This window comes from Panulirus ornatus, chromosome 33, assembly GCF_036320965.1.
Source record: "Panulirus ornatus isolate Po-2019 chromosome 33, ASM3632096v1, whole genome shotgun sequence".
Classification (NCBI taxonomy): domain Eukaryota; kingdom Metazoa; phylum Arthropoda; class Malacostraca; order Decapoda; family Palinuridae; genus Panulirus; species Panulirus ornatus.
In genome coordinates, this window is record NC_092256.1 from 9,051,889 (window position 1) to 9,078,764 (window position 26,876).

The following is a 26,876-nucleotide window of genomic DNA, read 5'->3' on the forward strand; positions in this document are numbered from 1 at the left end:
TAGGTTAGGTAGGTTAGGTTAGGTTAGGTTAGGTTAGGTTAGGTTAGGTTAGGGTAGGTTAGGTTAGGGTAGGTTAGGTCAGGTTAGGTTAGGGTAGGTTAGGTTAGGTTAGGGTAGGTTAGGTTAGGTTAGGTTAGGTTAGGTTAGGTTAGGTTAGGTAGGTTAGGTTAGGTTAGGTTAGGTTAGGTAGGTTAGGTTAGGGTAGGTTAGGTTAGGTTAGGGTAGGTTAGGTTAGGGTAGGTTAGGTTAGGTTAGGGTAGGTTAGGTTAGGGTAGGTTAGGTTAGGTTAGGGTAGGTTAGGTTAGGTTAGGGTAGGTTAGGTTAGGGTAGGGTAGGTTAGGGTAGGTTAGGTTAGGGTAGGTTAGGTTAGGTTAGGTTAGGTTAGGTTAGGGTAGGTTAGGTCAGGTTAGGTCAGTTTAGGTTAGGCTGAAAGTTATGACAACACAGGATTGAGTGTCAGGTTCAGAGTGAGCACAGTGGGCTTCAGCACTGTGAACAGGAAACCATCGAGACAGACACTCGCGGTGGTCTCGGTGAACAGTGTGAAGCATTATGACACACCGAATGATTCTCAATGACACAGCGAGTGAACGGATTAACCTTGCCGCGCATTTGATAGTACTTTAAGGGTGAGTTTCGAACGCGGTCACTTTCTCGAATCCGCGCTTTTGATATACGCCCCATGATCGACACAGCTTAGCAAACTATGACCCGTTGGTTAAGCATGATCAATAGTTCCATTGATTTATATGAACCATCTAATGAGAAATGTACGAACTGCTTCTCAAAGTACATAGATTTGAAATAGTTACACGTCTCGATTAAAAAATCGGAAGTAGTCCCCATATACCGAACGTTTTCTGTATATGTTTAATGTTCTGATAGAAAACGTTCGTCCTATGTTGGATGATCGAGGTAGGACTGCCAGTGGTGACTCGACCTGGCAATGTGATTATAACGTTGCCACGACCAGGAATCGAACCAATGTGGAAACAACCCCAGGCGGCCCGTGAATGCGTTCAGGTCAGGAACGATATGGTAAGGAGGGCAATCTAATAACTACCTTATCATTGGGTGTGATAAGAATCACCTTGTCATTGGGTGTATCTCTTTATGTATTACATGTTGGTGGTACCTGTTATGTATTTCTTGCTCTCTGACTGAGAGTTACTTCTGTGTTACTTGATCTCTGACTGGGTTACCTCTTATGTGTTACTTCTCTGACTGGGAGGGGGAGGAGATACCTCTGTTACCTCTAGATTGATTAGGGTTTACATCTCCTGGGTTACGTGTCCTCTTGTTGGGAGGTGCCTCATGGATTATAAGTTCTGTGCAGGGTTGGAGCAATTATGCTTTAGAAATTCAATTGCAATTATGATTATTTGCCATTTTTCAGATAAATTATGATCATAAATACATTTGGGAATAGCACTTACATTACAATAAGAATTACCAACGAAGCAAAACCAATTATGATTACATTTTCCCAAATTTGAAAAAAAAAATTATTTCGGTTTAAAAAAATAATTTTGGATTGTAATGGTTATCCTTTATTTACAAACAAATGTCACAAACTATTTTTGAAAATAGATGTTGCAACAGATGGTAACTAAAAAGCTGGTAGTTATTTTTTCAAACAATTCACTGTTGCACTTTATCAATAGCACTGAACGGACACAAGTAACACCAAGTTGAGTTCTGTTAGCAGTGAAAAAAAACTCCAGCACTGCTGAAAACTGGCTGTGATGTGGAGGAGATGTAGCAGTGCACCCAGGTCTGTTGTGAAGTTCTTCAGTGGATGCCAAGTTGGGGACGCATCTCTCCAGTCTAACACTGGATCACTGGAACATGTTCAACACAAGACCCACTGACACTGCTTCCCTCTGATCCTCGTTGATCTTGGAATTTCGTTGGATTTCGTTGAACATTTTGGTATAAAGGGGAAAAGTCCGGGTCTTTTTGATTCAGGTAATCCTACTTCCGCTGGATCATCCATGTTACTTTATCCATTGTTTAATGTTGACCCCCTCCTGACGTACCTCCGAATCTTTGAGCATTTCCTTGACCTAAACCAGCACTTGTTCCTTCTGATCTTGTAATGGAAGCCAGTCCAGTTTGAGCCTACGATCCAAAAAAAAAGCCTCTACTTGAACATCTCTCATTTCCATGTATGGATCCCACTTTTTCTTCCCAGAGTCCAATAGAACTTTAGCCAGTTGTTCTGTAATTGGCTATTATGATTACGAATTAGATTCTCCCGTGAGTGTTGCTGAATCACTGGTCCAGTAGCAGATATGGTCACCTGGCCCTCCACAACTTCCCCTGGCCTCATGGAAGGGTTCGAGGAGGATCACAAGCTCCTTTGAGGCAGAAGTCTTCCCTGGCATGATTCTCCTCCTCCTCCTCCTCCTCCTCCTCCTCCTCGTCCTCCTCCTCCTCCTCGTCCTCCTCCTTCCCCTCTTCCTCCTCCTCCTCCTCGTCCTCCTCCTTCCCCTCCTCCTCCTCCTCCTCCTCCTCCTCCTCCTCCTCCTCTGCTCACTGTGATACACAGGATCACCTGCATTACTCACCTCTGTAGGGTTCTTGAGGATCATGTCATGTTTTGTATTTACTATTATCAGACTGATGGGTTCGTCTGGGTGGACTGAAACGGTTGATAATAAAGATAATAATAAAGAGTATCTAGCAAGTACTGCTACTATATTTTGTAAGTACTGCTACCGGTTGTACTTTATAAGTACTGCTACCGACTGTACTTTATAAGTACTGCTACCGGCTGTACTTTATAAGTACTGCTACCGGTTGTACTTTATAAGTACTGCTACCGACTGTACTTTATAAGTACTGCTACCGGCTGTACTTTATAAGTACTGCTACCGACTGTACTTTATAAGTACTGCTACCGGCTGTACTTTATAAGTACTGCTACCGACTGTACTTTATAAGTACTGCTACCGACTGTACTTTATAAGTACTGCTACCGACTGTACTTTATAAGTACTGCTACCGGCTGTACTTTATATAAGTACCGCCTGCCTACCTTTGCATGTACAAGGTCACCAGTACCATTCTCCTTCACTTTGATAATTACAAGTATATTACAATTACTTGATAATTAATTACTTTTACTTCAAATTCATTTCCAATTACAGTATTTCTGGAATTGATTACATTTAAGTTGATGAATTACAATGACTCCAACCCTGGTTTTGTGACTGGGTTACCAGTGGCGTAGCTAGGGTTTGGCAGGTGCCCTGGGCGCCACTTGAAAGGAGGCCACTTAACGCCACTGAACAGGTTTGTATTTTGAGGTATGCAACCCGACTGACATTTGTAACAGTTTGGTTTTGTGAGACGAAAAAAGAAACTCGCTTACTTTACAACTGTAGTAATATTTTGCTACTCTCAGTTGCATTACCGCTTCTACGTTACAATTTTGATCCAATAAGTCTTTAAGAGTTTATATAGATATTAAGTTTGGCCTAATTCTTCAACAGTTTATGATTATACTGTATATATCTTTATATACATCCACTGTATGTACATTTTTTTTTTTATCTAGCCAAGGGCGCAGTTTCAGTGCTTGCCATAAGGCGCAATTTCCTCTAGATACGTCCCTTGTAGATATCTTCCCATATATATATATATATATATATATATATATATATATATATATATATATAATATATATATATATATATATAAATATATATATAAATATATATACCTTCCACCCCTGTGCTATCGCCCACCCCGTACCCCCTCCCACGCCAGGTAACCCACCCCGAGTAACCCACCCCACTCCTCTCTGCCCCAGTAACCCACCCCACTCCTCTCTGCCCGAGTAACCCACCCCACTCCTCTCTGCCCCAGTAACCCACCCCACTCCTCTCTGCCCGAGTAACCCACTCCACTCCTCTCTGCCCGAGTAACCCACCCCACTCCTCTCTGCCCGTGTAACCCACCCCACTCCTCTCTGCCCGAGTAACCCACCCCACTCCTCTCTGCCCGAGTAACCCACCCCACTCCTCTCTGCCCGAGTAACCCACCCCCCGACCGTTGTCCTCTCGTCCACAGTAACTACGTGCTCAACATAGCAGACAACATCGACTATGGGATCGGCATCCCTGACTGGCGGCTGTCACTGTGTCTCCTGTTCTCGTGGCTGGTCCTCTTCTTCACCTTGGTCAAGGGCGTCCAGTCCTCAGGCAAGGTCAGTATACTCACCCTCCCCTCTCACCTCACATGGTCAGTACACTCACCCTCATCTTATGGTCAGTATACTCACCCTCACATTATGGTCAGTACACTCACCCCCCCCCCCCTTAACTCATGGTCAGTACACTCACCCTCACCTTATGGTCAGTACACTCACCCTCACATTATGGTCAGTACACTCACCCCCCCCTTAACTCATGGTCAGTACACTCACCCTCACCTTATGGTCAGTACATTCATCCCTTACTTTATAGTCAGTACACTCGCCCACACCTAATGGTCATTACGCTCACTACGCATTCTCAGTACACATGCCCCCCCTCACCTTAGGATCATTACACTCGCTCACACCTCATTATCACTACACATGCCCCCGCCTCAGGGTCATTACACATACCCACACCTCATTATCACTACACATGACCTCACCTCAAGGTCAGTCTGCTTGTCTTCACCTCATCCCAACTCACTGTGGAGTTTGTTATTTACAACAAGCTGTTATTACACGGAAAATACATCACTGGAGAAAAAAAAAAAAAATGAATTGCAATAAAAAGATGCTCCAAAATTATTTATTTATAGATCTCAGTATTTATTAATTGTTTTCTCCGTTGCTGGGTCTTCGCAAGGGAATCGTCTGCTTTTAGGTAAACATATTCTTAAAAAAAAAAACACAAACATAACTTTCAGCAACTGTTGATTATTTTTCCTCTACGGGTTTATGATCATGTGAATATATTCTGGGAAATACTGAATGATGGTGGTACTCCAGCCAGTTGATCATGTAACGATATAGTGGAGTTAGCAGCCACGGGAAGTAAACAATTGGTCACCATCTAGATCCCTCGCCATGGCTGGTTGGTTGAAGCCATTACGCTACCTTCCCCGTCCACCCTCATTTGAGTTTGATCGGCCTTCAGTTCGTGCCGTCGAATCAATTATAATTTATGAATGTTTGGGGTAAAAGAAAAAAACATGGGTTTTTTTATTCTATTTTCTTACCTGGGGAATAAAACTAACAAGATTATTCCACTGTTCCGTTTTATTCAGACTTTACAACCATGTAGATGGCTCCGAAACAGCTGGGTTTTGTGTCTTATTTCCTCCTCTGGTTTCAGAGCTGAAACAGCTTTTCAGTGTGTCATATTGGTATGGTATATAAGACCTAGTGAATTACTCAATAAGTCAACAGCTACCAAAGTCCAGATATATGAGTTAATAACACACTGACTTCGAGTTAAGATTTCAGGGAAATTCATTTTTTTTTTCACACTGAATGGAAGTCGTGTTTTATGTGATGTGAATGAAGGTCTTACTGAGCCTGATGCCTTATCTTACTGCACACTGATAGAATAAGAAAGTACACATCAGTGTAAAATTGTATGTTCACGATGCACAAATCTCATATTAAGGATGGGTGAGTGGACTTCCAAGAGTCTTTGTGGTACAGTCGGTCCAGCTGAGGCTGGTACAGTGGACCATTGAGATCAATTCTAGACCCAGATGACAATGAGGAATAGAAAGTTGTTGTTGTTGACTTGATTCAAGGGTCGGGTAGTGAGTAATGGCCCACCTTCTTACGGTGTCATGTCCGGATGTAGGCTGTGTTGTTGTTGACACATGTATATGTATGTGGGTACTTAAATCACTTGGCTGTTTATAATGTGTTGTCTCTCCCTCCAGTAACGGCGGACTTGTTTTAACGCTTTCACGGCATACGATGCCTTGCCCCTTTGACGTAAGATGCATACGATGGCTTGCCCCTTTGACGTAAGATGCATACGATGGCTTGCCCCTTTGACGTAAGACGCATACGATGGCTTGCCCCTTTGACGTAAGATGCATACGGTGGCTTGCCCCTTTGACGTAAGATGTATACGATGGCTTGCCCCTTTGACGTAAGATGCATACGATGGCTTGCCCCTTTGACGTAAGACGCATACGATGGCTTGCCCCTTTGACGTAAGATGCATACGGTGGCTTGCCCCTTTGACGTAAGATGTATACGATGGCTTGCCCCTTTGACGTAAGATGCATACGGTGGCTTGCCCCTTTGACGTAAGATGCATACGGTGGCTTGCCCCTTTGACGTAAGATGCATACGATGGCTTGCCCCTTTGACTTAAGATGCATACGATGGCTTGCCCCTTTGACTTAAGATGCATACGATGGCTAGCCCCTTTGACGTAAGATGCATACGGTGGCTTGCCCCTTTGACTTAAGATGCATACGATGGCTTGCCCCTTTGGCGTAAGATGCATACGATGGCTTGCCCCTTTGACGTAATATGCATACGATGGCTTGCCCCTTTGACGTAAGATGCATACGATGGCTTGCCCCTTTGACGTAAGATGCATACGATGGCTTGCCCCTTTGACGTAAGATGCATACGGTGGCTTGCCCCTTTGACGTAAGATGTATACGATGGCTTGCCCCTTTGACGTAAGATGCATACGATGGCTTGCCCCTTTGACGTAAGACGCATACGATGGCTTGCCCCTTTGGCGTAAGATGCCTTTTTTTTTTAGTTCGCCGTATAGGAAAATGTGAGGATTGTAGTGAAACTGGATGTGAATAATTAACGAGTTTGTTCCTACGAATATCGGCATATAGGTTAGGTTGGCAGCTCGCATGTCTATATAGGGAATGACTTAAAAGGCACGTTCAGGTAGGATAAACCTCGCCTTACATCCGAGCTGTTTAGAAATATCATAATGATTATTTTGGCTCAGGAGTCGTGTTATGTCCCTCGGTTGTGACCTCAGGTATGACGTAATTGTCGAAATGTGTTACTTCGGCATTTTTGATACCGATATTCAAGAGGTGTTGGCCAAAAATTCGGAAACTTGATTATCCGCTTATATTTACGTAGATGATAATGTGTTGTAAGGTTTGTACAATAAACTAACATAGCTGAGCACAGGGAAATGCTGGAGAGATGGCACAGGGCCTACTGAGAGAAATTTTATCATGGGGTACAACTAAGTTTCTTTTCGGGTTCCCTTCCCTTTTCCATTAGTCATCGTGTTTTTTTAATCCACTCCAGTTTTATCCTGTATGTTTTAAGAATATTTTAACCATGTAAGCTCACGCAGAATGTGAATGCTTAGTCTTCAACGTATGAAAACATTTCCTGAGATCCCAGGGAATTCCCGGGCTCCCCAAATTGGATCCTCAGGCCCAGGTAATATGTACTCTCCTCTCTCTCTCTCTCTCTCTCTCTCTCTCTCTCTCTCTCTCTCTCTCTCTCTCTCTCTCTCTCTCTCTCTCTCCTTGGCCGTGTTATGGCGAATCTTTTCATGTCAAAAGTATAGCTTCAGAAAACGTTGGCGGATGTAGGCCTAATACGAAGGGTGAGATGGACTCGTCACTGTCGTGAGAACTCCCTTAGAGTAGGATCAACATCATATAATGTATTCTCGGTTGTTTCTTGATTATTTTGTCTATTTACAAGACTGGTGAAAACTTATCCATCAGTATTTGTTACTTAATTAAAATTCCCCTCTAAAAGTTGGTAGGATTCTTGCTAGCGTAGTCTGGATAATTCTTGGTAAAATGTTATTTTTTCAGAAGAGGGATTTCACCCTCATTTTTTAAAAAGTTTATTCGACATAATATTTGGAAGCCACCTATTGTTTTTAATGTCCGGCAATAAATGATAAGTTAGAAAATGGGAGTTTTGTACCAGAATTGTGTTGTTCCTTGAAGTTATTGAGCATGAAGGTATGATGGCTTTGACTATAGAACTTTACACTTACATTGTATCCTTTTTTCAAAATCTATAATATCGGTTCTTTGGTTGAATAATTGCCTGTATATAAAGTAAATAATATTCCTGATACTTCATTTGTGAGCATGTAGATCACCAGAGCGGTCATTCACTGTACTAAATATGATGATAAAAGGTCTCTTGGTTATTATGTGTCGACACACTGCTGTGGTTGGCCTCTTGGTTGCTTCCCCCATAATTGTTTACCAAGTTACTTATTCATTAACTGGACCACTGTTATGCTGATACAAAAGTCCTTAAAATACAGACATTTTTCTAATCGTATGGACAGCTAAACGATGACATCCCATCGCTAATCTTCTCCTATCTTAAAATTTGCTGAGCAGAGCAATCTGACGGCCACGGACGGTGTTGCTGGTCAAGATGGCGTCATAGTGGCGAATAGCAAGCCACCAGCATTAGAATCTAATTTCGGGGATCATGTCTCCTATTCCTCTTATTAAGTTAACGTGGCCTCCTTGCAAAATCTTGTATTATTAAATGTTTTTTTTTCAAGGTATATTGATATCCCGATTGTAGCTTGTGTTTGCAAGATGCTCAGCATATAGCAAATGTTACAACCGGTTTTGCTTTGTTACATACAGGTGGCGTACTTCACGGCGCTCTTCCCGTACGTGGTTCTCTTCACGCTGCTAGGCAGGGGGGTAACCCTTCCCGGCGCTGTGAATGGCATCCTGTACTTCATAACGCCTCAGTGGGATAAGCTCCTCGATCCTAATGTAAGTAGAGGCTCCTGGGCCTACTGGAAGTAGAGTTTCCTTGACCCTTCAGGGTAATTAGACTTTGTGTACTCCAGTGGTATATAGATTCTTGACCCCCCTTTTTTATTCGTTCCCTTGAATCTAGTGTAAGTAGAGACTCCGTTACCCCTCTGTAAATAGAAACTATTCTATCCTGTTGTAAGTTGTGGTTCCTTGACCTTCCTGTAAATGTTTCCTTGACCCTAGTATTTTCCCTGACTGTAGGGTAAGTAGAGACTTGTGTATCCCGGTGTGAGTAGAAGGTAAGTAGAGACTTGTGTATCCCGGTGTGAGTAGAACCTATTCAACCTCGGTGCAAGTATAAGCTCTTGTAAGTGTAATCTCTTCGACCTCATCCAAAAGTTTTTGTATCTCTGACGCCTGTTCCCAGTTGGAACAAGAGGGTGGCCACGGCAAGAGTCTACATAACTTGTGAACTCCATTGCCACTTCTTATCCTGTAGAGCCTCGACTTTCACAAGTCATTGGCAGCGGGCAACTCCTGTGCATTGTTTGTGGAGGCGATTACCTAAAGTTCCTACTGATATCTTCTACCTAATGCTACTGCCTAATGTTCCAACTACTACTACTTAATGTTTCTACATAATGCTCCTACCTCATGTTCCAGCCAACATGTCTACTGATTCTGTCATTTTGCCAAAAGGCAGGACTAGCACATAGCACTTCACCACAGGAAAATCTAGTTGTGTGTGACAAGGAGAGATTGTATGTTTGCGGACCGAATTCCAAAAGTCCACATGTGGGTGAAAGAGAAAGAAAAGACAGCTACCTGGGTCAGAGGAGTGCAACATGACAACCACTAAAGTGCTGGCTCTCTATGCATCCGTCACTCTTCTCAATACCCAGACTGGTAATAGTGGTAATATACCTCCCTGGTAGTTGACTGCCTACCAACTGTACTTACTTTCGAAAGTTTCTATTATTTCTCTTATGCTTTGCACATATCCTTGTGGAATAGAATTTCTAGAGCAGTTATGTAGGTTTTTGGTATACATTTGTTAAGATACAAATGTCATTAATCTAACAGGGAGTGGTAATTGAAGTACCTTTAGCATAAGACATTTGTGAAAATCAAAATTGTTCAGAAATAAAGCTCATGTATTAGCAAGTCAATGAACATCCTGAGTGACATTGGTTTCTAATACTTAAATATCTAATGCTTTTTTGTCTCACCATCTCAGAATTTATATTGAACATTGCACTTTTTGATAGGAGTATTTTTACTTAGCATATGAGCACTTGCATTTCCCTTGCTTATTTTAATTAGTCACAAAAAAGAAATGTTCATGTAGACATGCAGAAGGTTTTCCTTTTTTTCTCGGAAGATAAATGCACTGAAACTGATACTAGATTAAATTAGTTTTATATGCACATGTATTTTCTTAGGATTCAATAAAAAGTGGAGGTGTAATCCAATTACTAGTTATTCCAGTAATAGGATTTTTAACTCGTTTTCTGTAGAGGGACGTTGTTTTTGGATAAATTTATCAAAAGATCACTTGCACAGGTAATTGAATAGAATATTGGTGTACAGGCCCCTCCAAATAAGAAAACAATTAAAGAATTCACACGTATTTCTATGTAGGGACTAATGTTAATGCTACGTAAACATACTTCATGTCAGTGGATTTCAAGATAGTTTGGAATGATACTTTGAAACTGATCATCTATCAGTAGGGTTACACACAACAGCAGAAACTGTAGCCATCCTTCATGAGCTGGTAACGAGACTTTTAGGAAAATATATCATACATGACACATTCATCCACCTAAACTAGGTCATTACACTGACAGTCACAAAAGAGCTGACCTGTCCTGGTAATGGCAACCTGAGAACTGGCTGCTATTGAAGAATCCATACCAGGCATAGTCTGTGAATCTGTACACTTATACACACATACATTCTAGAAAATTAAGAGTCATATATGCAGGAAAACCATGTATGGTCTGAGAATTGTATTGAAAACCTGAAGACTTCAAAATTACTAGTAGGTGGTAATGATGTTGATGGCCTTAATGACCTTGACAGTTGATAAGCCCAAGACCAAAAATCTGACCAACCAGTAGTCTAGAAAAAGAAATGATGTATATTTTCTCTGAAACTGTGTTTAAGCATTAGTAGTCAAAATTTCAAAGTAATTAAACAGAAATAGATTTTGAAAAGTAGGGAGGCTCATCTCCCCCATTATGTTTAGATTTGCTTGTATAGAACTGCGGTATATTGTGAAAGCTTTTGCTTCAGTGATGTAGTTGTCAGTCTTGGTTTGATAATGTATATAAGATTTGATTGTGTGTGGCTAATTTGCTAGTGTTCAATTAGTGCTCATTGTTAGGCCATTTCAGCATTTCTCATGTCTCATATTGGTGGAAGTTTAAAGGTAGTCATGCAGTCTTATTTGCAAATATTGTCGTTAAAGAAAGTTTATATGAGAACATTTTCAAATAAAAGTGAAGAGTAACATTTGTTGTGCTTTGGCCCTGCAGGTGTGGTACGCTGCTGTGACGCAGTCCTTCTTCAGTCTTTCCGTGGGATTTGGCGCCATCATCAACTTTGCCTCTTTCAACAATTTTAAGCATAATGTGTACAGGTAAAAATTCCCAAAGGATGTTCTAGAAACTTTCTCTTCAAGTACTAGCTTCTGATCATCATCCATTGGCATCCAAAATATCAAACAAGTTCTGGTAGTTTTACTCATCTTTTGATATATTATATATGCAGAGGAAATAATCAGATAATCATTGTAATCAAACATCTTTCTTCTAACTCTCATAACAAATACAAAAACATAGTTCTAATTTGGCAACAGATCATTGAAATGGTAGTCAAATATATCGGCTTTCTTCATCTTTATCATACTACATTATCCGAGATGATGTTGAATAACGTTCCCACCTACTATTTCTACATAATGCTCCCACCTCATGTTTCTACCTGATATTTCTACCTAATGCTCTTGTAGAATGTTCCTACCTACTACTATTATCTATTGCTCATGTCATTTTGCCTGAAGGTTAAGACTAGTGCACAGTGCTCACTGCAGGAAGATATAGAGTTATGAAGTATGAATTGTATGAGTTAAGTATTGTCAAATGTTATGCTTAACTAGGAGAGATGGTATGTTTGTGGACAGAATGCCAACTGCCCACATGTGAGTGAGGCTAAAAAAAAAAGACTGTTACCTTCATCAGGAGAGTGCAGCTTGATAACCATTGAAGTGCTGGCTAACTTCACAGCTGTCACTAACCCTCCTGATACCCAGGATGCCTTCCAAATACTTCCTACTTTCTCACTCAGGAGTATTTAAGAAATTGCTCTGTGTATAAAGCGTTGCAAATTATCTTTCATGTGATGTTTGCTATCACTGTATGGTTTGGAAAATATCTCGGGCCTTTCTGAGAGATTTTAATGAATTACCTCTAGCAGAATGGTTGTATCCAGATCTTTCTTTTACTCTGTTTTATAGCAGGAATAAAACCAGTACCACTGATGCTTCATATAAGCATGTTTTGGAGGAGCCTTTGGCTGTGAATATGATATTAATGTTTCTAGCACTCTGCAAGTAGGCCGTTGAGATATTTCTGAGGAAATCAATAAGTTCATCTTGTCCTAACCGGAGACTGTTGAAGATCCTGGATCTTTTGCTACCTTATCTTTGAAGATGGTTTTTCATGGGTAAAGATAAATCGAAGTGAAATATTTTTGCTCAAAGCAAAACATGTAGATAATTAGAATATCTTCCCTTTTGGATGGGATACTTTATTCCATGTCAGCACTTAAAGATTTTCCCTTGTCTCACACAAAAGTATATACGAGAAAATTTTTGTTTACCCATGTTCCTTCAAGCCTTTGTCAGTAAGGGACAGTTCTTCAGAATAAGTTGCCACTGATTTCACTACCAGGGCAGCCTGTTAGAGCCTATGATGAAAGAAAAATTACTTTTGCTTTGGCTTTTTAAGAAACTTGTCTTTGGCTGAGATTTAGTTATTTAGTGTTTTGCATTTGATAAATACATTACCTCATCATTTACCTATTTTTGTGTATCCAGTTACCCATCCTTCTATGGATTTGGGTATGCTGTGTTGAGAAGAGAATTTTTAGGTACAGGGGCCACGGTCATTAGCGTAGGTCCTTTCTGAAGGCTTTTTCTTTTTCTCCTTTATATGGACATGATCCCAGATAGATGTTCATAGGGATCTGTCTGAAGGTGAGAAATGTAGGTTCAGAAAGATAAAGAATCATTTCTTTACTATAGGCAAATCTCTGTGAGCATCCCCATATTTTCCTTTCTCCTCTTCCCTCTTTGAAAACCTAGCTCCAGATTCTTGATAGTAACAGGCCTGAGACAGAGATGCCTGTGGTAAGTGAGTGTAGGTAATGGTTGGTCTCTTAAAACTGTTACAACATTCCTTGACATGATGAACCTCGGTGTTGCTCTGTTTGCTAGTTAATTACTTGTGAAGGAGCATCAGCCAGCACTGTTTTGTTTTAAGATTGTAAGAAGGGATTAATCTTTATGGGTGTAATCAGTTTTTGGGGAAAATTTGGTGTTTTAACTCTCACTAAGCATGTGATCTCTTGGGTTTTCATAAGGTTTTGCTGTTGGTAGAGAAACACTTTCATCCTTCAAAACATATATATCTTAGCTGGTAATATATATGTATGGCGCATACTACTACTACAAATGCCCAGCATGAACGACAGTGGTATTAGATATATTTATTTACAAATTTGTTTATGGATGGGGTTGTTAGGGAGGTGAATGCAAGAGTTTTGGAAAGGGGGGCAAGTATGAAGTCTGTTAGGGATGAGAGAGCTTGGGAAGTGAGTCAGTTGTTGTTCGCTGATGATACAGTGCTGGTGGCTGATTCATGTGAGAAACTGCAGAAGCTGGTGACTGAGTTTGGTAAAGTGTGTGAAAGAAGAAAGTTAAGAGTGAATGTGAATAAGAGCAAGGTTATTAGGTACAGTAGGGTTGAGGGTCAAGTCAATTGTGAGGTAAGTTTGAATGGAGAAAAACTGGAGGAAGTAAAGTGTTTTTAGATATCTGGGAGTGGATCTGGCAGCGGATGGAACCATGGAAGCGGAAGTGAATCATAGGGTGGGGGAGGGGGCGAAAATCCTGGGAGCCTTGAAGAATGTGTGGAAGTCGAGAACATTATATCGGAATGCAAAAATGGCTATGTTTGAAGGAATAGTGGTTCCAGCAATGTTGTATGGTTGCGAGGCGTGGGCTATGGATGGAGTTGTGCGCAGGAGGATGGATGTGCTGGAAATCAGATGTTTGAGGACAATGTGTGGTTTGAGGTGGTTTGATCAAGTAAGTAATGTAAGGGTAAGAGAGATGTGGGGAAATAAAAAGAGCGTGGTTGAGAGAGCAGAAGACGGCGTTTTGAAATGGTTTGGGCTCATGGAGAGAATGAATGAGGAAAGGTTGACCAAGAGGATATATGTGTCGGAGATGGAGGGAATGAGGAGAAGTGGGAGACCAAACTGGAGATGGAAAGATGAAGTGAAAAAGATTTTGAGTGATCGGGGCCTGAACATGCAGGAGGGTGAAAGGTGGGCAAGGAATAGAGTGAATTGGATCGATGTGGTGTACTGGGGTCGACGTGCTGTCAATGGATTGAATCAGGGCATGTGAAGCGTCTAGGGTAAACCATGGAAAGTTGTGTGGGGCCTGGATGTGGAAAGGGAGCTGTGGTTTCAGGCATTATTGCATGACAGCTAGAGACTGAGTGTGAACGAATGTGGACTTTGTTGTCTTTTCCTAGCGCTACCTTGCACACATGAGGGGGGAGGGGGATGTTATTCCATGTGTGGCGAGGTGGCGATGGGAATGAATAAAGGCAGACAGTGTGAATTGTGTGTATATATATATGTATGTGTCTGTGTGTGCATATATATGTGTACATTGAGATGTATGGGTATGTATATTTGCGTGTGTGGACGTGTATGTATATACATGTGTATGGGGGTGGGTTGGGCCATTTCTTTCGTCTGTTTCCGTGCGCTACCTCGCAAAGGCGGGAGACAGTGACAAAGCAAATTAGAAAAAAAAAAATATTTACAAACATGCCCAAGACCATAGAATTTTTTTTTATCCAATGGTTGGTAACATTGCCTTGAATGATTGATACTCAGTGTAGTAAAATTGACAGTTTGTATATTTGAACATATCCTTGACCTCCAAAGACGACCTTTTTCAGAAATTTAGGTCAAGAGTCTTTAACACTCTGGTGCATTATGTCCCCCTCTACAGTTATTGGCTGTTACAACTCTGCTTTTATTTGATATGATATCCTCTGTTAGACCTTAACATGGGAACTGCACAAATGAATACATCATCTTTGGTTATAGGCAATGTGGTTTTTATCACTGGTTTAGGTTTAAATTCTTTATATCCTTCCCTTAAGCATTTGTTGATAATTAGATATCTGGTTTATGCCAGGGCATATCTGTATAGGTATAAAGACATGGCAAACTATTATATGAGCACTGTTATCCATGTTTGTCACTTTGTATATGTAAAACTTGCTATTACTTTCAACAACCCTTACAGCATCATAGGCTAATCTTTGCATGAATAGACATTGATTCTGTGTCAAATCTTACTATAGAATTGCTCGAGTCTGAGGTAAAGTAAATTTTGTTTAAAGCATAGCATGCCATTTGCTGATTCTATCAAAGAATAGCCTTCGACAGTTCCAAGTGGAATACTGTACCTGTGAACTGAGTGTCTTTTCACAGGTGTATATATATATATATATATATATATACATATATCCCTGGGGATAGGGGAGAAAGAATACTTCCCACGCATTCCTCATGTGTTGTAGAAGGCGACTAAAGGGGACTGGAGCGGGGGACTAGAAACCCTCCCCTCCTTATATTTAAACTTTCTAAAAGGGGAAACAGAAGAAGGAGTCACGCGAGGAGTGCTCATCCTCCTCGAAGGCTCAGATTGGGGTGTCTAAATGTGTGTGGATGTAACCAAGATGAAAAAAAAGGAGAGATAGGTAGTATGTTTGAGGAAAGGAACCTGGATGTTTTGGCTCTGAGTGAAACGAAGCTCAAGGGTAAAGGGGAAGAGTGGTTTGGGAATGTCTTGGGAGTAAAGTCAGGGGTTGGTGAGAGGACAAGAGCAAGGGAAGGAGTAGCACTACTCCTGAAACAGGAGTGGTGGGAGTATGTGATAGAGTGTAAGAAAGTAAACTCTAGATTGATATGGGTAAAACTGAAAGTTGATGGAGAGAGATGGGTGATTATTGGTGCATATGCACCTGGGCATGAGAAGAGGGATCATGAGAGGCAAGTGTTTTGGCAGCAGCTGAATGAGTGTGTTAGTGGTTTTGATGCACGAGACCAGGTTATAGTGATGGGTGATTTGAATGCAAAGGTGAGTAATGTGGCAGTTGAAGGAATAATTGGTATACATGGGGTGTTCAGTGTTGTAAATGGAAATGGTGAAGAGCTTGTAGTTTTATGTGCTGAAAAAGGACTGGTGATAGGGAATACCTGGTTTAAAAAGAGAGATATACATAATTATACGTATGTAAGTAGGAGAAACGGCCAGAGAGCATTATTGGATTACGTGTTAATTGATGGGCACACAAAAGAGAGACTTTTTGATGTTAATGTGCTGAGAGGTGCAACTGGAGGGATGTCTGATCATTATCTTGTGGAGGCGAAGGTGAAGAGTTGTAGAGGTTTTCAGAAAAGAAGAGAGAATGTTTGGGTGAAGAGAGTGGTGAGAGTAAGCGAGCTTGGGAAGGAGACTTGTGTGAGGAAGTACCAGGAGAGACTGAGTACAGAATGGAAATAGGTGAGAACAAAGGAGGTAAGGGGAGTGGGGGAGGAATGGGATGCATTTAGGGAAGCACTGATGGTGAAGAGAGTGGTGAGAGTAAGTGAGCTTGGGAAGGAGACTTGTGCGAGGAAGTACCAGGAGAGACTGACTACAGAATGGAAATAGGTGAGAACAAAGGAGGTAAGGGGAGTGAGGGAGGAATGGGATGCATTTAGGGAAGCAGTGATAGCTTGCAGAAAAGATGCTTGTGGCATGAGAAGCATTGGAGGTGGGCAGATTAGACAGGGTAGTGAGTGGTGGGATGAAGAAGTAAGATTATTAGTGAAAGAGAAGAGAGAGGCATTTGGATGATTTTTGCAGGGAAATAATGCAAATGAGTGGGAGATTTATAAAAGAAAGAGGCAGGAGGTCAAGAGAAAGGTGCTAGAGGTGAAAAAGAGGGCAAATGAGAGTTGGGGTGAGAGAGTATCATTAAATTTTAGGGAGAATAAAAAGATGTTTTGGAAGGAGGTAAATAAATTGCGTAAGACAAGGGAACAAATGGGAACTTCAGTGAAGGGGGCTAATGGGGAGGTGATAACAAGTAGTGGTGATGAGAGGAGATGGAGTGAGTATTTTGAAGGTTTGTTGAATGTGTTTGATGATAGAGTGGCAGATATAGGGTGTTTTGGTCGAGGTGGTGTGCAAAGTGAGAGGGTTAGGGAAAATGATTTGGTAAACAGAGAAGAGGTAGTAAAAGCTTTGCGGAAGATGAAAGCTGGCAAGGAAGTGGGTTTGGATGGTATTGCAGTGGAATTTATGAAAAAAGGGGGTGACTGTGTTGTTGACTGGTTGGTAAGGTTATTTAATGTATGTAGATTCATGGTGAGGTGCCTGAGGATTGGCAGAATGCTTGCATAGTGCCACTGAACAAAGGCAAAGGGGACAAAGGTGATTGCTCAAATTATAGAGGTATAAGTTTGTTGAGTATTCCTGGTAAATTATATGGGAGGGTATTGATTGAGAGGGTGAAGGCATGTACAGAGCATCAGATTGGGGAAGAGCAGTGTGGTTTCAGAAGTGGTAGAGGATGTGTGGATCAGGTGTTTGCTTTGAGGAATGTATGTGAGAAATACTTAGAAAAGCAAATGGATTTGTATGTAGCATTTATGGATCTGGAGAAGGCATATGATAGAGTTGATAGAGATGCTCTGTGGAAGGTATTAAGAATATATGGTGTGGGAGACAAGTTGTTAGAAGCAGTGAAAAGTTTTTATCGAGGATGTAAGGCATGTGTACGTGTAGGAAGAGAGGAAAGTGATTGGTTCTCAGTGAATGTAGGTTTGCGGTAGGGGTATGTGATGCCTCCATGGTTGTTTAATTTGTTTATGAATGGGGTTGTTACGGAGGTGAATGCAAGAGTTTTGGAAAGAGGGGCAAGTATGCAGTCTGTTGTGGATGAAAGAGCTTGGGAAGTGAGTCAGTTGTTGTTTGCTGATGATACAGTGCTGGTGGCTGATTCAGGTGAGAAACTGCAGAAGCGGGTGACTGAGTTTGGTAAAGTGTGTGAAGAAGAAAGTTGAGAGTAAATGTGAATAAGAGCAAGGTTATTAGGTACAGTAGGGTTGAGGTTCAAGTCAATTGGGAGGTAAGTTTGAATGGAGAAAAACTGGAGGAAGTGAAGCGTTTTAGATATCTGGGAGTGGATTTGGCAGCGGATGGAACCATAGAAGTGGAAGTGAATCATATGGTGGGGGAGGGGAGAAAATTCTGGGAGCGTTGAAGAATGTGTGGAAGTCGAGAACGTTATCTTGGAAATCAAAAATGGGTATGTTTGAAGGAATAGTGGTTCCAACAATGTTGTATGGTTGCGAGGCGTGGGGTATGGATAGAGTTGTGCGCAGGAGGGTGGATGTGCTGGAAATGAGATGTTTGAGGACAATATGTGGTGTGAGGTGGTTTGATTAAGTAAGTAATTATAGGGTAAGAGAGATGTGTGGTAATAAAAAGAGTGTGGTTGAGAGAGCAGAAGAGGGTGTTTTGAAATGGTTTGGTCACATGGAGAGAATGAGTGAGGAAAGATTGACCAAGAGGATATATGTGTCAGAGGTGGAGGGAACGAGGTGAAGTGGGAGGCCAAATTGGAGGTGGAAAGATGGAGTGAAAAAGATTTTGAGTGATCGGGGCCTGAACATGCAGGAGGGTGAAAGGCGTGCAAGGATTAGAGTGAATTGAAACGATGTGGTATACCGGGGTCGACGTGCTGTCAATGGATTGAACCAGGGCATGTGAAGCGTCTGGGGTAAATCATGGAAAGTTCTGTGGGACCTGGATGTGGAAAGGGAGCTGTGGTTTCAGTGCATTATTACATGACAGCTAGAGACTGAGTGTGAACGAATGTGGCCTTTGTAGTCTTTTCCTAGCGCTACCTCGCACATATGAGGGGGGAGGGGGTTGTTATTTCGTGTGGCGAGGTGGCAATGGGAATGAATAAAGGTAGACAGTATGAATTATGTACATGTGTATATATGTATATATCTGTGTGAGTATATATATATAAGTTGAGATGTATAGGTATGTATATTTGCGTGTGTGGACATGTATGTATGTACATGTGTATGTGGAGGGGTTGGGCCATTCTTTCGTCTGTTTCCTTACGCTACCTCGCTAACGCGGGAGACAGCGACAAAGCAAAATGAATAAATAGATAATATATATATATATATATATATATATATATATATATATATATATATATATATATATATATATACTATTCGCCATTTCCCGCCTCAGCAAGGTAGCGTTAAAAACAGAGAACTGGGCCTCTGAGGAAACATCCTCACCCATCCCCCTTCTCTGTTCCTTCCTTTGGAAAATTGAAAAAAAAAAAATGAGAGGGGAAGATTTCCCGCCCCCTGCTCCCTTCCTTTTAGTCGCCTTCTACGACACGCAGGGAATACGTGGGAAATATTCTTTCTCCCCTATCCCCAGGGATATATATATATATATATATTCTTTCGTACTATTCGCCATTTCCCGCGATAGCGAGGTAGCGTTAAGAACAGAGGACTGGGCCTTCGAGGGAATATCCTCTCCTGGCCCCCTTCTCTGTTCCTTCTTTTGGAAAATTGAAAAAAACGAGAGGGGAGGATTTCCAGCCACCCACTCCCTCCCCTTTTAGTCGCCTTCTACGACACACAGGGAATATGTGGGAAGTATTCTTTCTCCCCTACCCCCAGGGATAATATATATATATATATATATATATATATATATATATATATATATATATATATATATATATATATATTTTTTTTTTTTTTTTTTTTTTCCAAAAGAAGGAACAGAGAAGGGGGCCAGGTGAGGGTATTCCCTCAAAGGCCCAGTCCTCTGTTCTTAACGCTACCTCGCTATCGCGGGAAATGGCGAATAGTATAAAAAAAAAATAATATATATATATATATATATATATATATATATATATATATATATATATATATATATATATATATATATATATGTGTGTGTGTCAGAGGTGGATATATATTTATATATATTATTTATTTATTTATATTATTTATTTTGCTTTGTCGCTGTCTCCCGCATTTGTGAGGTAGCGCAAGGAAACAGACGAAAGAAATGGCCCAACCCACCTCCATACACATGTATATACATACACGTCCACACACGCAAATATACATACCTATACATCTCAATGTACACATATATATACACACACAGACATATACATATATACACATGTACATAATTCATACTGTCTGCCTTTATTTATTCCCATCGCCACCTCGCCACACATGGAATAACATCCCCCTCCCCCCTCATGTGTGCAAGGTAGCGCTAGGAAAAGACAACAAAGGCCACATTTATTCACACTCAGTCTCTAGCTGTCATGTAATAATGCCCGAAACCACAGCTCCCTTTCCCCATCCAGGCCCCACAGAACTTTCCATGGTTTACCCCAGACGCTTCACATGCCCTGATTCAATCCATTGACAGCACGTTGACCCCGGTATACCACATCGATCCAATTCATTCTATTCCTTGCCCGCCTTTCACCCTCCTGCATTTTCAGGCCCCAATCACTCAAAATCTTTTTCACTCTATCTTTCCACCTCCAATTTGGTCTCCCACTTCTCCTCGTTCCCTCCACCTCCGACACATATATCCTCTTGGTCAATCTTTCCTTACTCATTCTCTCCATGTGCCCAAACCATTTCAAAACACCCTCTCCTGCTCTCTCAACCACGCTCTTTTTATTTCCCCACATCTCTCTTACCCTTGCACTACTTACTCGATCAAACCACCTCACACCACATATTAACCTCAAACATCTCATTTCCAGCACATCCACCCTCCTGCGCACAACTCTATCCATACCCCACGCCTCGCAACCGTACAACATTGTTAGAACCACTATTCCTTCAAACATACCCATTTTTGCTTTCCGAGATAATGTTCTCGACTTCCAAACATTCTTCAAGGCTCTCAGGACTTTCGCCCCCTCCCCACCCTATATATATATATATATATATATATATATATATATATATATATATACATACATACATAATTTTGGAAATACTTTGGCATTTAACTGCATTTCTGTGCATAATATTGTAGGTTGTAGCGAGAAATTTGTACATCTGCAATATATATTTCCCTGACTAGGATATTTAAAGTTTAGATAAGAGTTCATGACTTTGCAAAACTGTATCTTTATATTCAAGAGTTATTGTCATTATATAGTTATATGATATGCCACTGTTGTGGAACATACAGAATATAAACTGTATGAGATGGATTCTCAACGTATGGTGGCCATAAAGCCAGCAGAGTTGACAGTGCTTGCTTTTGGATACGAGGGATCTTTCATATCCAGATGTAACAATACTAGTAACTTTCCTTGGTCAGGGATGCATGGATCATAAGTCTGGCTGACACCTTGACGTCTTTATTGGCTGGATTCACTATTTTCTCCATCCTGGGAAACCTGGCACATGAGTTGAACACTGATGTGAAGAATGTGGTGCGAGGAGGCTCTGGCCTGGCTTTCATCTCCTACCCAGATGCACTTGCCAAGTTCACCTGGACACCACAGGTGAGAGAGAGAGAGAGAGCTTTCAAGAGATGCAGCCTTCAAAAAGGAAATTGTTAGGAACAGGATTATTTTAACAGTTTCACAGTTTTGAGAAAATATGAAACCAGATGATGTACAGATCTAATGATGACAGAGTTTTTTTGCATTTACAATATATCACAGAATCTCTTTGTATGTGAAGCTAAGAGGATGTAGAAAATCATAATCTAATGTTGTGGCTATTGCACATCTTATGTTATTCGCCAATTTATTGAGAACAATATGTGGTGTGAGGTGGTTTAATCAAGTAAGTAATGAAAGGGTAAGAGAGATGTGTAGTAATAAAAAGAGTGTGTTTAGAGAGCAGAAGAGGGTGTGTTGAAATGGAGAGAGTGAGTGAGGAAAGATTGACAAAGAGGGTATATATGTCAGAGGTAGAGGGAACGAGGAGAAACGGGAGCCCAAATTGGAGGTGGAAGGAGGGAGTGAAAAAGATTTTGAGGGATCAGGGCCTGAACATACAGGGTGAAAGGTGTGCAAGGAATAAAGTGAATTGAAACAATGTGGTATACCAGGGTCGAGGTGCTGTCACTGGATTGAACCAGGGCATGTGAAGCGACTGAGGTAAACCATGGAAAGTTTGTGGGGCCTGGATGTGGAATGGGAGTTGTGGTTTCAGTGCATTACACATGACAGCTAGAGACTGAGTGTGAACAAATGTGGCCTGTTTTGTCTTTTCCTAGCGCTACCTCAAAGGGGGAGGGTGTGTGCTATTTCATGCATGGCGGGATGGCGACAGGAATTGATGAAGGCCTCAAGTATGAATATGTACTTGTGTATATATGTGTATGTCTGTATATGTATATGTATGTGTACGTTGAAATGTACACATTGCGTGTGTGGGCATTTAGTATATACATGTGTATGTGAGTGGATTGGGCCATTCTTTCGTCTATTTCCTTGCGCTACCTCACTAACACAGGAGATGGCGATTAAGTATAATGAAAATATAAGAAAGAATGGATTGAACCAGAGCATGTGAAGCAACTGGGGTAAACCATGGAAAGTTTTGTGGGGCCTGGATGTGAAAAGGTAGCTGTGGTTTCGGTGCATTACACATGACAGCTAGAGACTGAGTGTGAACAAATGTGTCCTTTTGTCCTTTCCTAGCACTACCTCGTGGGGGGAGGGGGGATGCTATTTCATGTGTGGCGGGATGGCGACGGGAATGAATAAAGGCAGCAAGTATGAATTATGTATATGTGTATATATGTCTGTGTATGTATATATATGTATACGTTGAAATTTATAGGTATGCATATGTGCGTGTGTGGATGTGTATGTATATACATGTGTATGTGGGTGGGTTGGGCCATTCTTTCATCTGTTTCCTTGTGCTACTTCGCTAACGCGGGAGACAGCAACAAAGTATAATAAAAAAAAATAAAAAAGATATATATATATATATATATATATATATATATATATATATATATATATATATATATATATATATATATATATATATATATATATTTTTTTTTTTTTCTTTTTTTACTTTGTCGCTGTCTCCCGCGTTTGCGAGGTAGCGCAAGGAAACAGACAAAAGAAATGGCCCAACCCCCCCCCATACACATGTACATACACACGTCCACACACGCAAACATACATACCTACACAGCTTTCCATGGTTTACCCCAGACGCTTCACATGCCTTGATTCAATCCACTGACAGCACGTCAACCCCTGTATACCACATCGCTCCAATTCACTCTATTCCTTGCCCTCCTTTCACCCTCCTGCATGTTCAGGCCCCGATCACACAAAATCTTTTTCACTCCATCTTTCCACCTCCAATTTGGTCTCCCTCTTCTCCTCGTTCCCTCCACCTCCGACACATATATCCTCTTGGTCAATCTTTCCTCACTCATTCTCTCCATGTGCCCAAACCATTTCAAAACACCCTCTTCTGTTCTCTCAACCACGCTCTTTTTATTTCCACACATCTCTCTTACCCTTACGTTACTTACTCGATCAAACCACCTCACACCACACATTTTCCTCAAACATCTCATTTCCAGCACGTCCATCCTCCTGCGCACAACTCTATCCATAGCCCACGCCTCACAACCATACAACATTGTTGGAACCACTATTCCTTCAAACATACCCATTTTTGCTTTCCGAGATAATGTTCTCGACTTCCACACATTTTTCAAGGCTCCCAAAATTTTCGCCCCCTCCCCCACCCTATGATCCACTTCCGCTTCCATGGTTCCATCCGCTGACAGATCCACTCCCAGATATCTAAAACACTTCACTTCCTCCAGTTTTTCTCCATTCAAACTCACCTCCCAATTGACTTGACCCTCAACCCTACTGTACCTAATAACCTTGCTCTTATTCACATTTACTCTTAACTTTCTTCTTCCACACACTTTACCAAACTCAGTCACCAGCTTCTGCAGTTTCTCACATGAATCAGCCACCAGCGCTGTATCATCAGCGAACAACAACTGACTCACTTCCCAAGCTCTCTCATCCCCAACAGACTTCATACTTGCCCCTCTTTCCAGGACTCTTGCATTTACCTCCCTAACAACCCCATCCATAAACATATATATATATATATATATATATATATATTATATTATATTATATTATATTATATTATTATCATATTTAATCCTGCCCCAGGAATCTCTTTTATCCTAATGAGGCTCCTGCAACACTTAGAAACCACCTGGCCACATCCACTGGTTTTGACCCCAGGACACAGTGTTTTGATGTTGTGTGTGTCTCTGTGTGCAAAAAGTGCAGGGCTGTTTGAGTAATAACTGCTTGGTATTTTCATTGTTGTGTTTACATCTTAGATGAATAGGGTTTTGGGATATGTTGAAGGGGTGTTTCTCGTAACGTAGGTATGGGTTACGTCCAGTTCATAGACGGGAGAGTGTGACTCGTTTGTTTGGAGAATATGTATGTCTTCTGATGGGTTTGTGCCTTGCTGTGACTTAAGACTGAATTGAGAGAGGGATGGTTTAGTGCTTGAATGGCTATTTATTTGTATATGAGTCTTGTCTTTGATATATATGTTGGGGAAAGGTGGATCTGTAAGCAGAGGTTGCTAAAGAGTGAGGCAGGGGTAAGCTTTGTATTTCTACTTGGAGGTTGGTTAGTGGCTGATTATGGGATGATGAATGATTTGGTTGGTGGTGATGGTGGTATGTTTGTGTATGTGTGTGTGTTGGGGTGGGTTGATGGGTGGGGGATCTTTTGCTGTTGCATAGAGCTGATTGCCAAGTATATTGAAGTGAGATTTTATTTGAAATATATTTTGTTTCACTGTGCAGGTGTTGAATATTTGTGGTTTCTAAGCAGCCAGTGACCTCTTTGAATGATTTTTTATTGGTAAGTTTGCAGCTTTGTTGGATTTTTTATTCTTGAAATGGGATGGATGATCAGGCAAGTGAGGTATAGTTTGGAGTGCAGTGGTTGGAGTTAATGGAGGATATTCAGGGATTCTTTTTTCTGACCAGTAGGGATGCCTGTAAGTGTTCTGAGGGTGTTTAGTTTATTTATGGCCTTTGTGATGAAGTATGTGTGGAGAAGTAAATGTCTTGTGTGTGTCATATGTGATATTTCCTGTGGTTGGAGTTTCAGTGAGAGAGAATAGTTGAGCACTCATGGATATTGGGAAGTGAGAGTTGTATTCAAGTCTATCCATGATTAAGGTGATCATGAATTTTTGGAGAGATGGAGACATTCTGTTTTGAGTGAGCTGTTGTTCTAATTGCATGAATATTGTTTCTTGAGCATGGTCATGCTGATGTGACTTATTTGTTGGGTCATTTGCATTTGAGAGGACCTTCACAGAGGTTTTCTGGTGATGGGAAATCATGTAGGGAACAATTCTGGTTTGGCAAGCAGTTTAGAAGTTTGCCAGAAAAAAAGAAAATATCTTTTTCATTTTTGTGGAGGGAAGTGTCAAGAGTCTTTTGGGTAAGGATGTCAGGGGAAAAGTGTTGATTACTTCATAAATGTTTATTGCCACTGTGCAGGATGAGGCTTGTGGTTGGTCGAAGTCATCCAGGATTTGTTGAATTTGGTGAATGTTTTGTGTGGTAGTCGAGTGATAGAGCATATGTTTTGTGTGATAGTCGAGTGATAGAGCATAAAGCCATGATGTGTGGTTGAGAATACGTAGGATATTTTGGTTGCTTTAGTGCATCTGGTTTTTAGAGTAGTTACAATGTGAGTGCAGTGATATAAGGAAGGAGATTTGGGCAGTTTAGAGGATTACAGGATGGATTTTATGTTAAGAAGGTTCCATGTGTATAGGACTTTGTTGTGTAACCAGGAGTAGTTGAAGATATCTGTAAGTACTTGGATTGCAATGAGGCCAATATGTTTTCCATGGGAGTCTGATTCATTGTCAAATCCTGTTCCAAAGTAATTCTTTAAATTTATTCACCATGTATGTTATGATGTGAAGTAAAGGTTCTTATGTCTGATAAACTTTCCACAGCTGTTTGCAGTGTTGTTCTTCCTAATGTTGTTCACCCTGGGTGTAGGCTCAGCTGCTGGACTCACTAGTAATGTTATCACCATCCTCTGTGACCAGTTCCCCAGAATTAAAAAACTGTATGTCACCATCGCCACATGCACTCTTGGCTTCCTGATTGGTCTTGTTTATGTCACACCCGTAAGTATTGTTCTCATTCATTTACTCATTTGTCATTTTAAAGTTTCCCTAATAGTGGGTAAGTTTTGTTTCCACCATTGGAAAAAGTAGGTGAAAAAGTATGTGCATTATTATGGTGAATCTTGTTCTTGCATTCATTAGCTTTTTACATCACACATACAAGTAGGAAGTTTAGGCCTGTTCTTGCCAAAGAACTTCTGGTAATGTGGTCATTGATAACCTATCTAGTTGATGGGAATTACTTGCAGAGCCAACTTTTTGTATTCTTTTCTCTCATATTTTTTTGCCATTTCCCACTTTAACAAGGTAGCACCAAGAACAGGTAATGACGAGGCTTCATTTGGTCACATCCATTCTCTAGTCATTTTTACTGTACTTAAAATGCAGAACCCTGTCCACAACCAGACCCCATAGACCTTTCCATGGCTTGCTCTGGCTGCTTCATAAGCAATGGTTTGTTCCATTGTCAGTATATCACTCCATTTCACTTTATCTCATACACACCTTTTATCCAC

The 26,876-nt window shown here is 41.0% G+C and overlaps 1 protein-coding gene across 1 annotated transcript in view; it reads left to right on the forward strand.

Annotated features, from left to right (window-relative positions):
* The window catches only part of LOC139759429 (sodium-dependent nutrient amino acid transporter 1-like), a 105,396-nt gene that overhangs the window by 64,598 nt on the left and 13,922 nt on the right, over positions 1-26,876 (forward strand). The window contains exons 7-11 of the mRNA XM_071681536.1: positions 4,078-4,213; positions 8,593-8,727; positions 11,253-11,356; positions 21,491-21,677; positions 26,185-26,361. Of these exons, the coding sequence (XP_071537637.1) occupies positions 4,078-4,213; positions 8,593-8,727; positions 11,253-11,356; positions 21,491-21,677; positions 26,185-26,361 (739 nt within the window). The remainder of the gene's footprint in view (positions 1-4,077; positions 4,214-8,592; positions 8,728-11,252; positions 11,357-21,490; positions 21,678-26,184; positions 26,362-26,876) is intronic.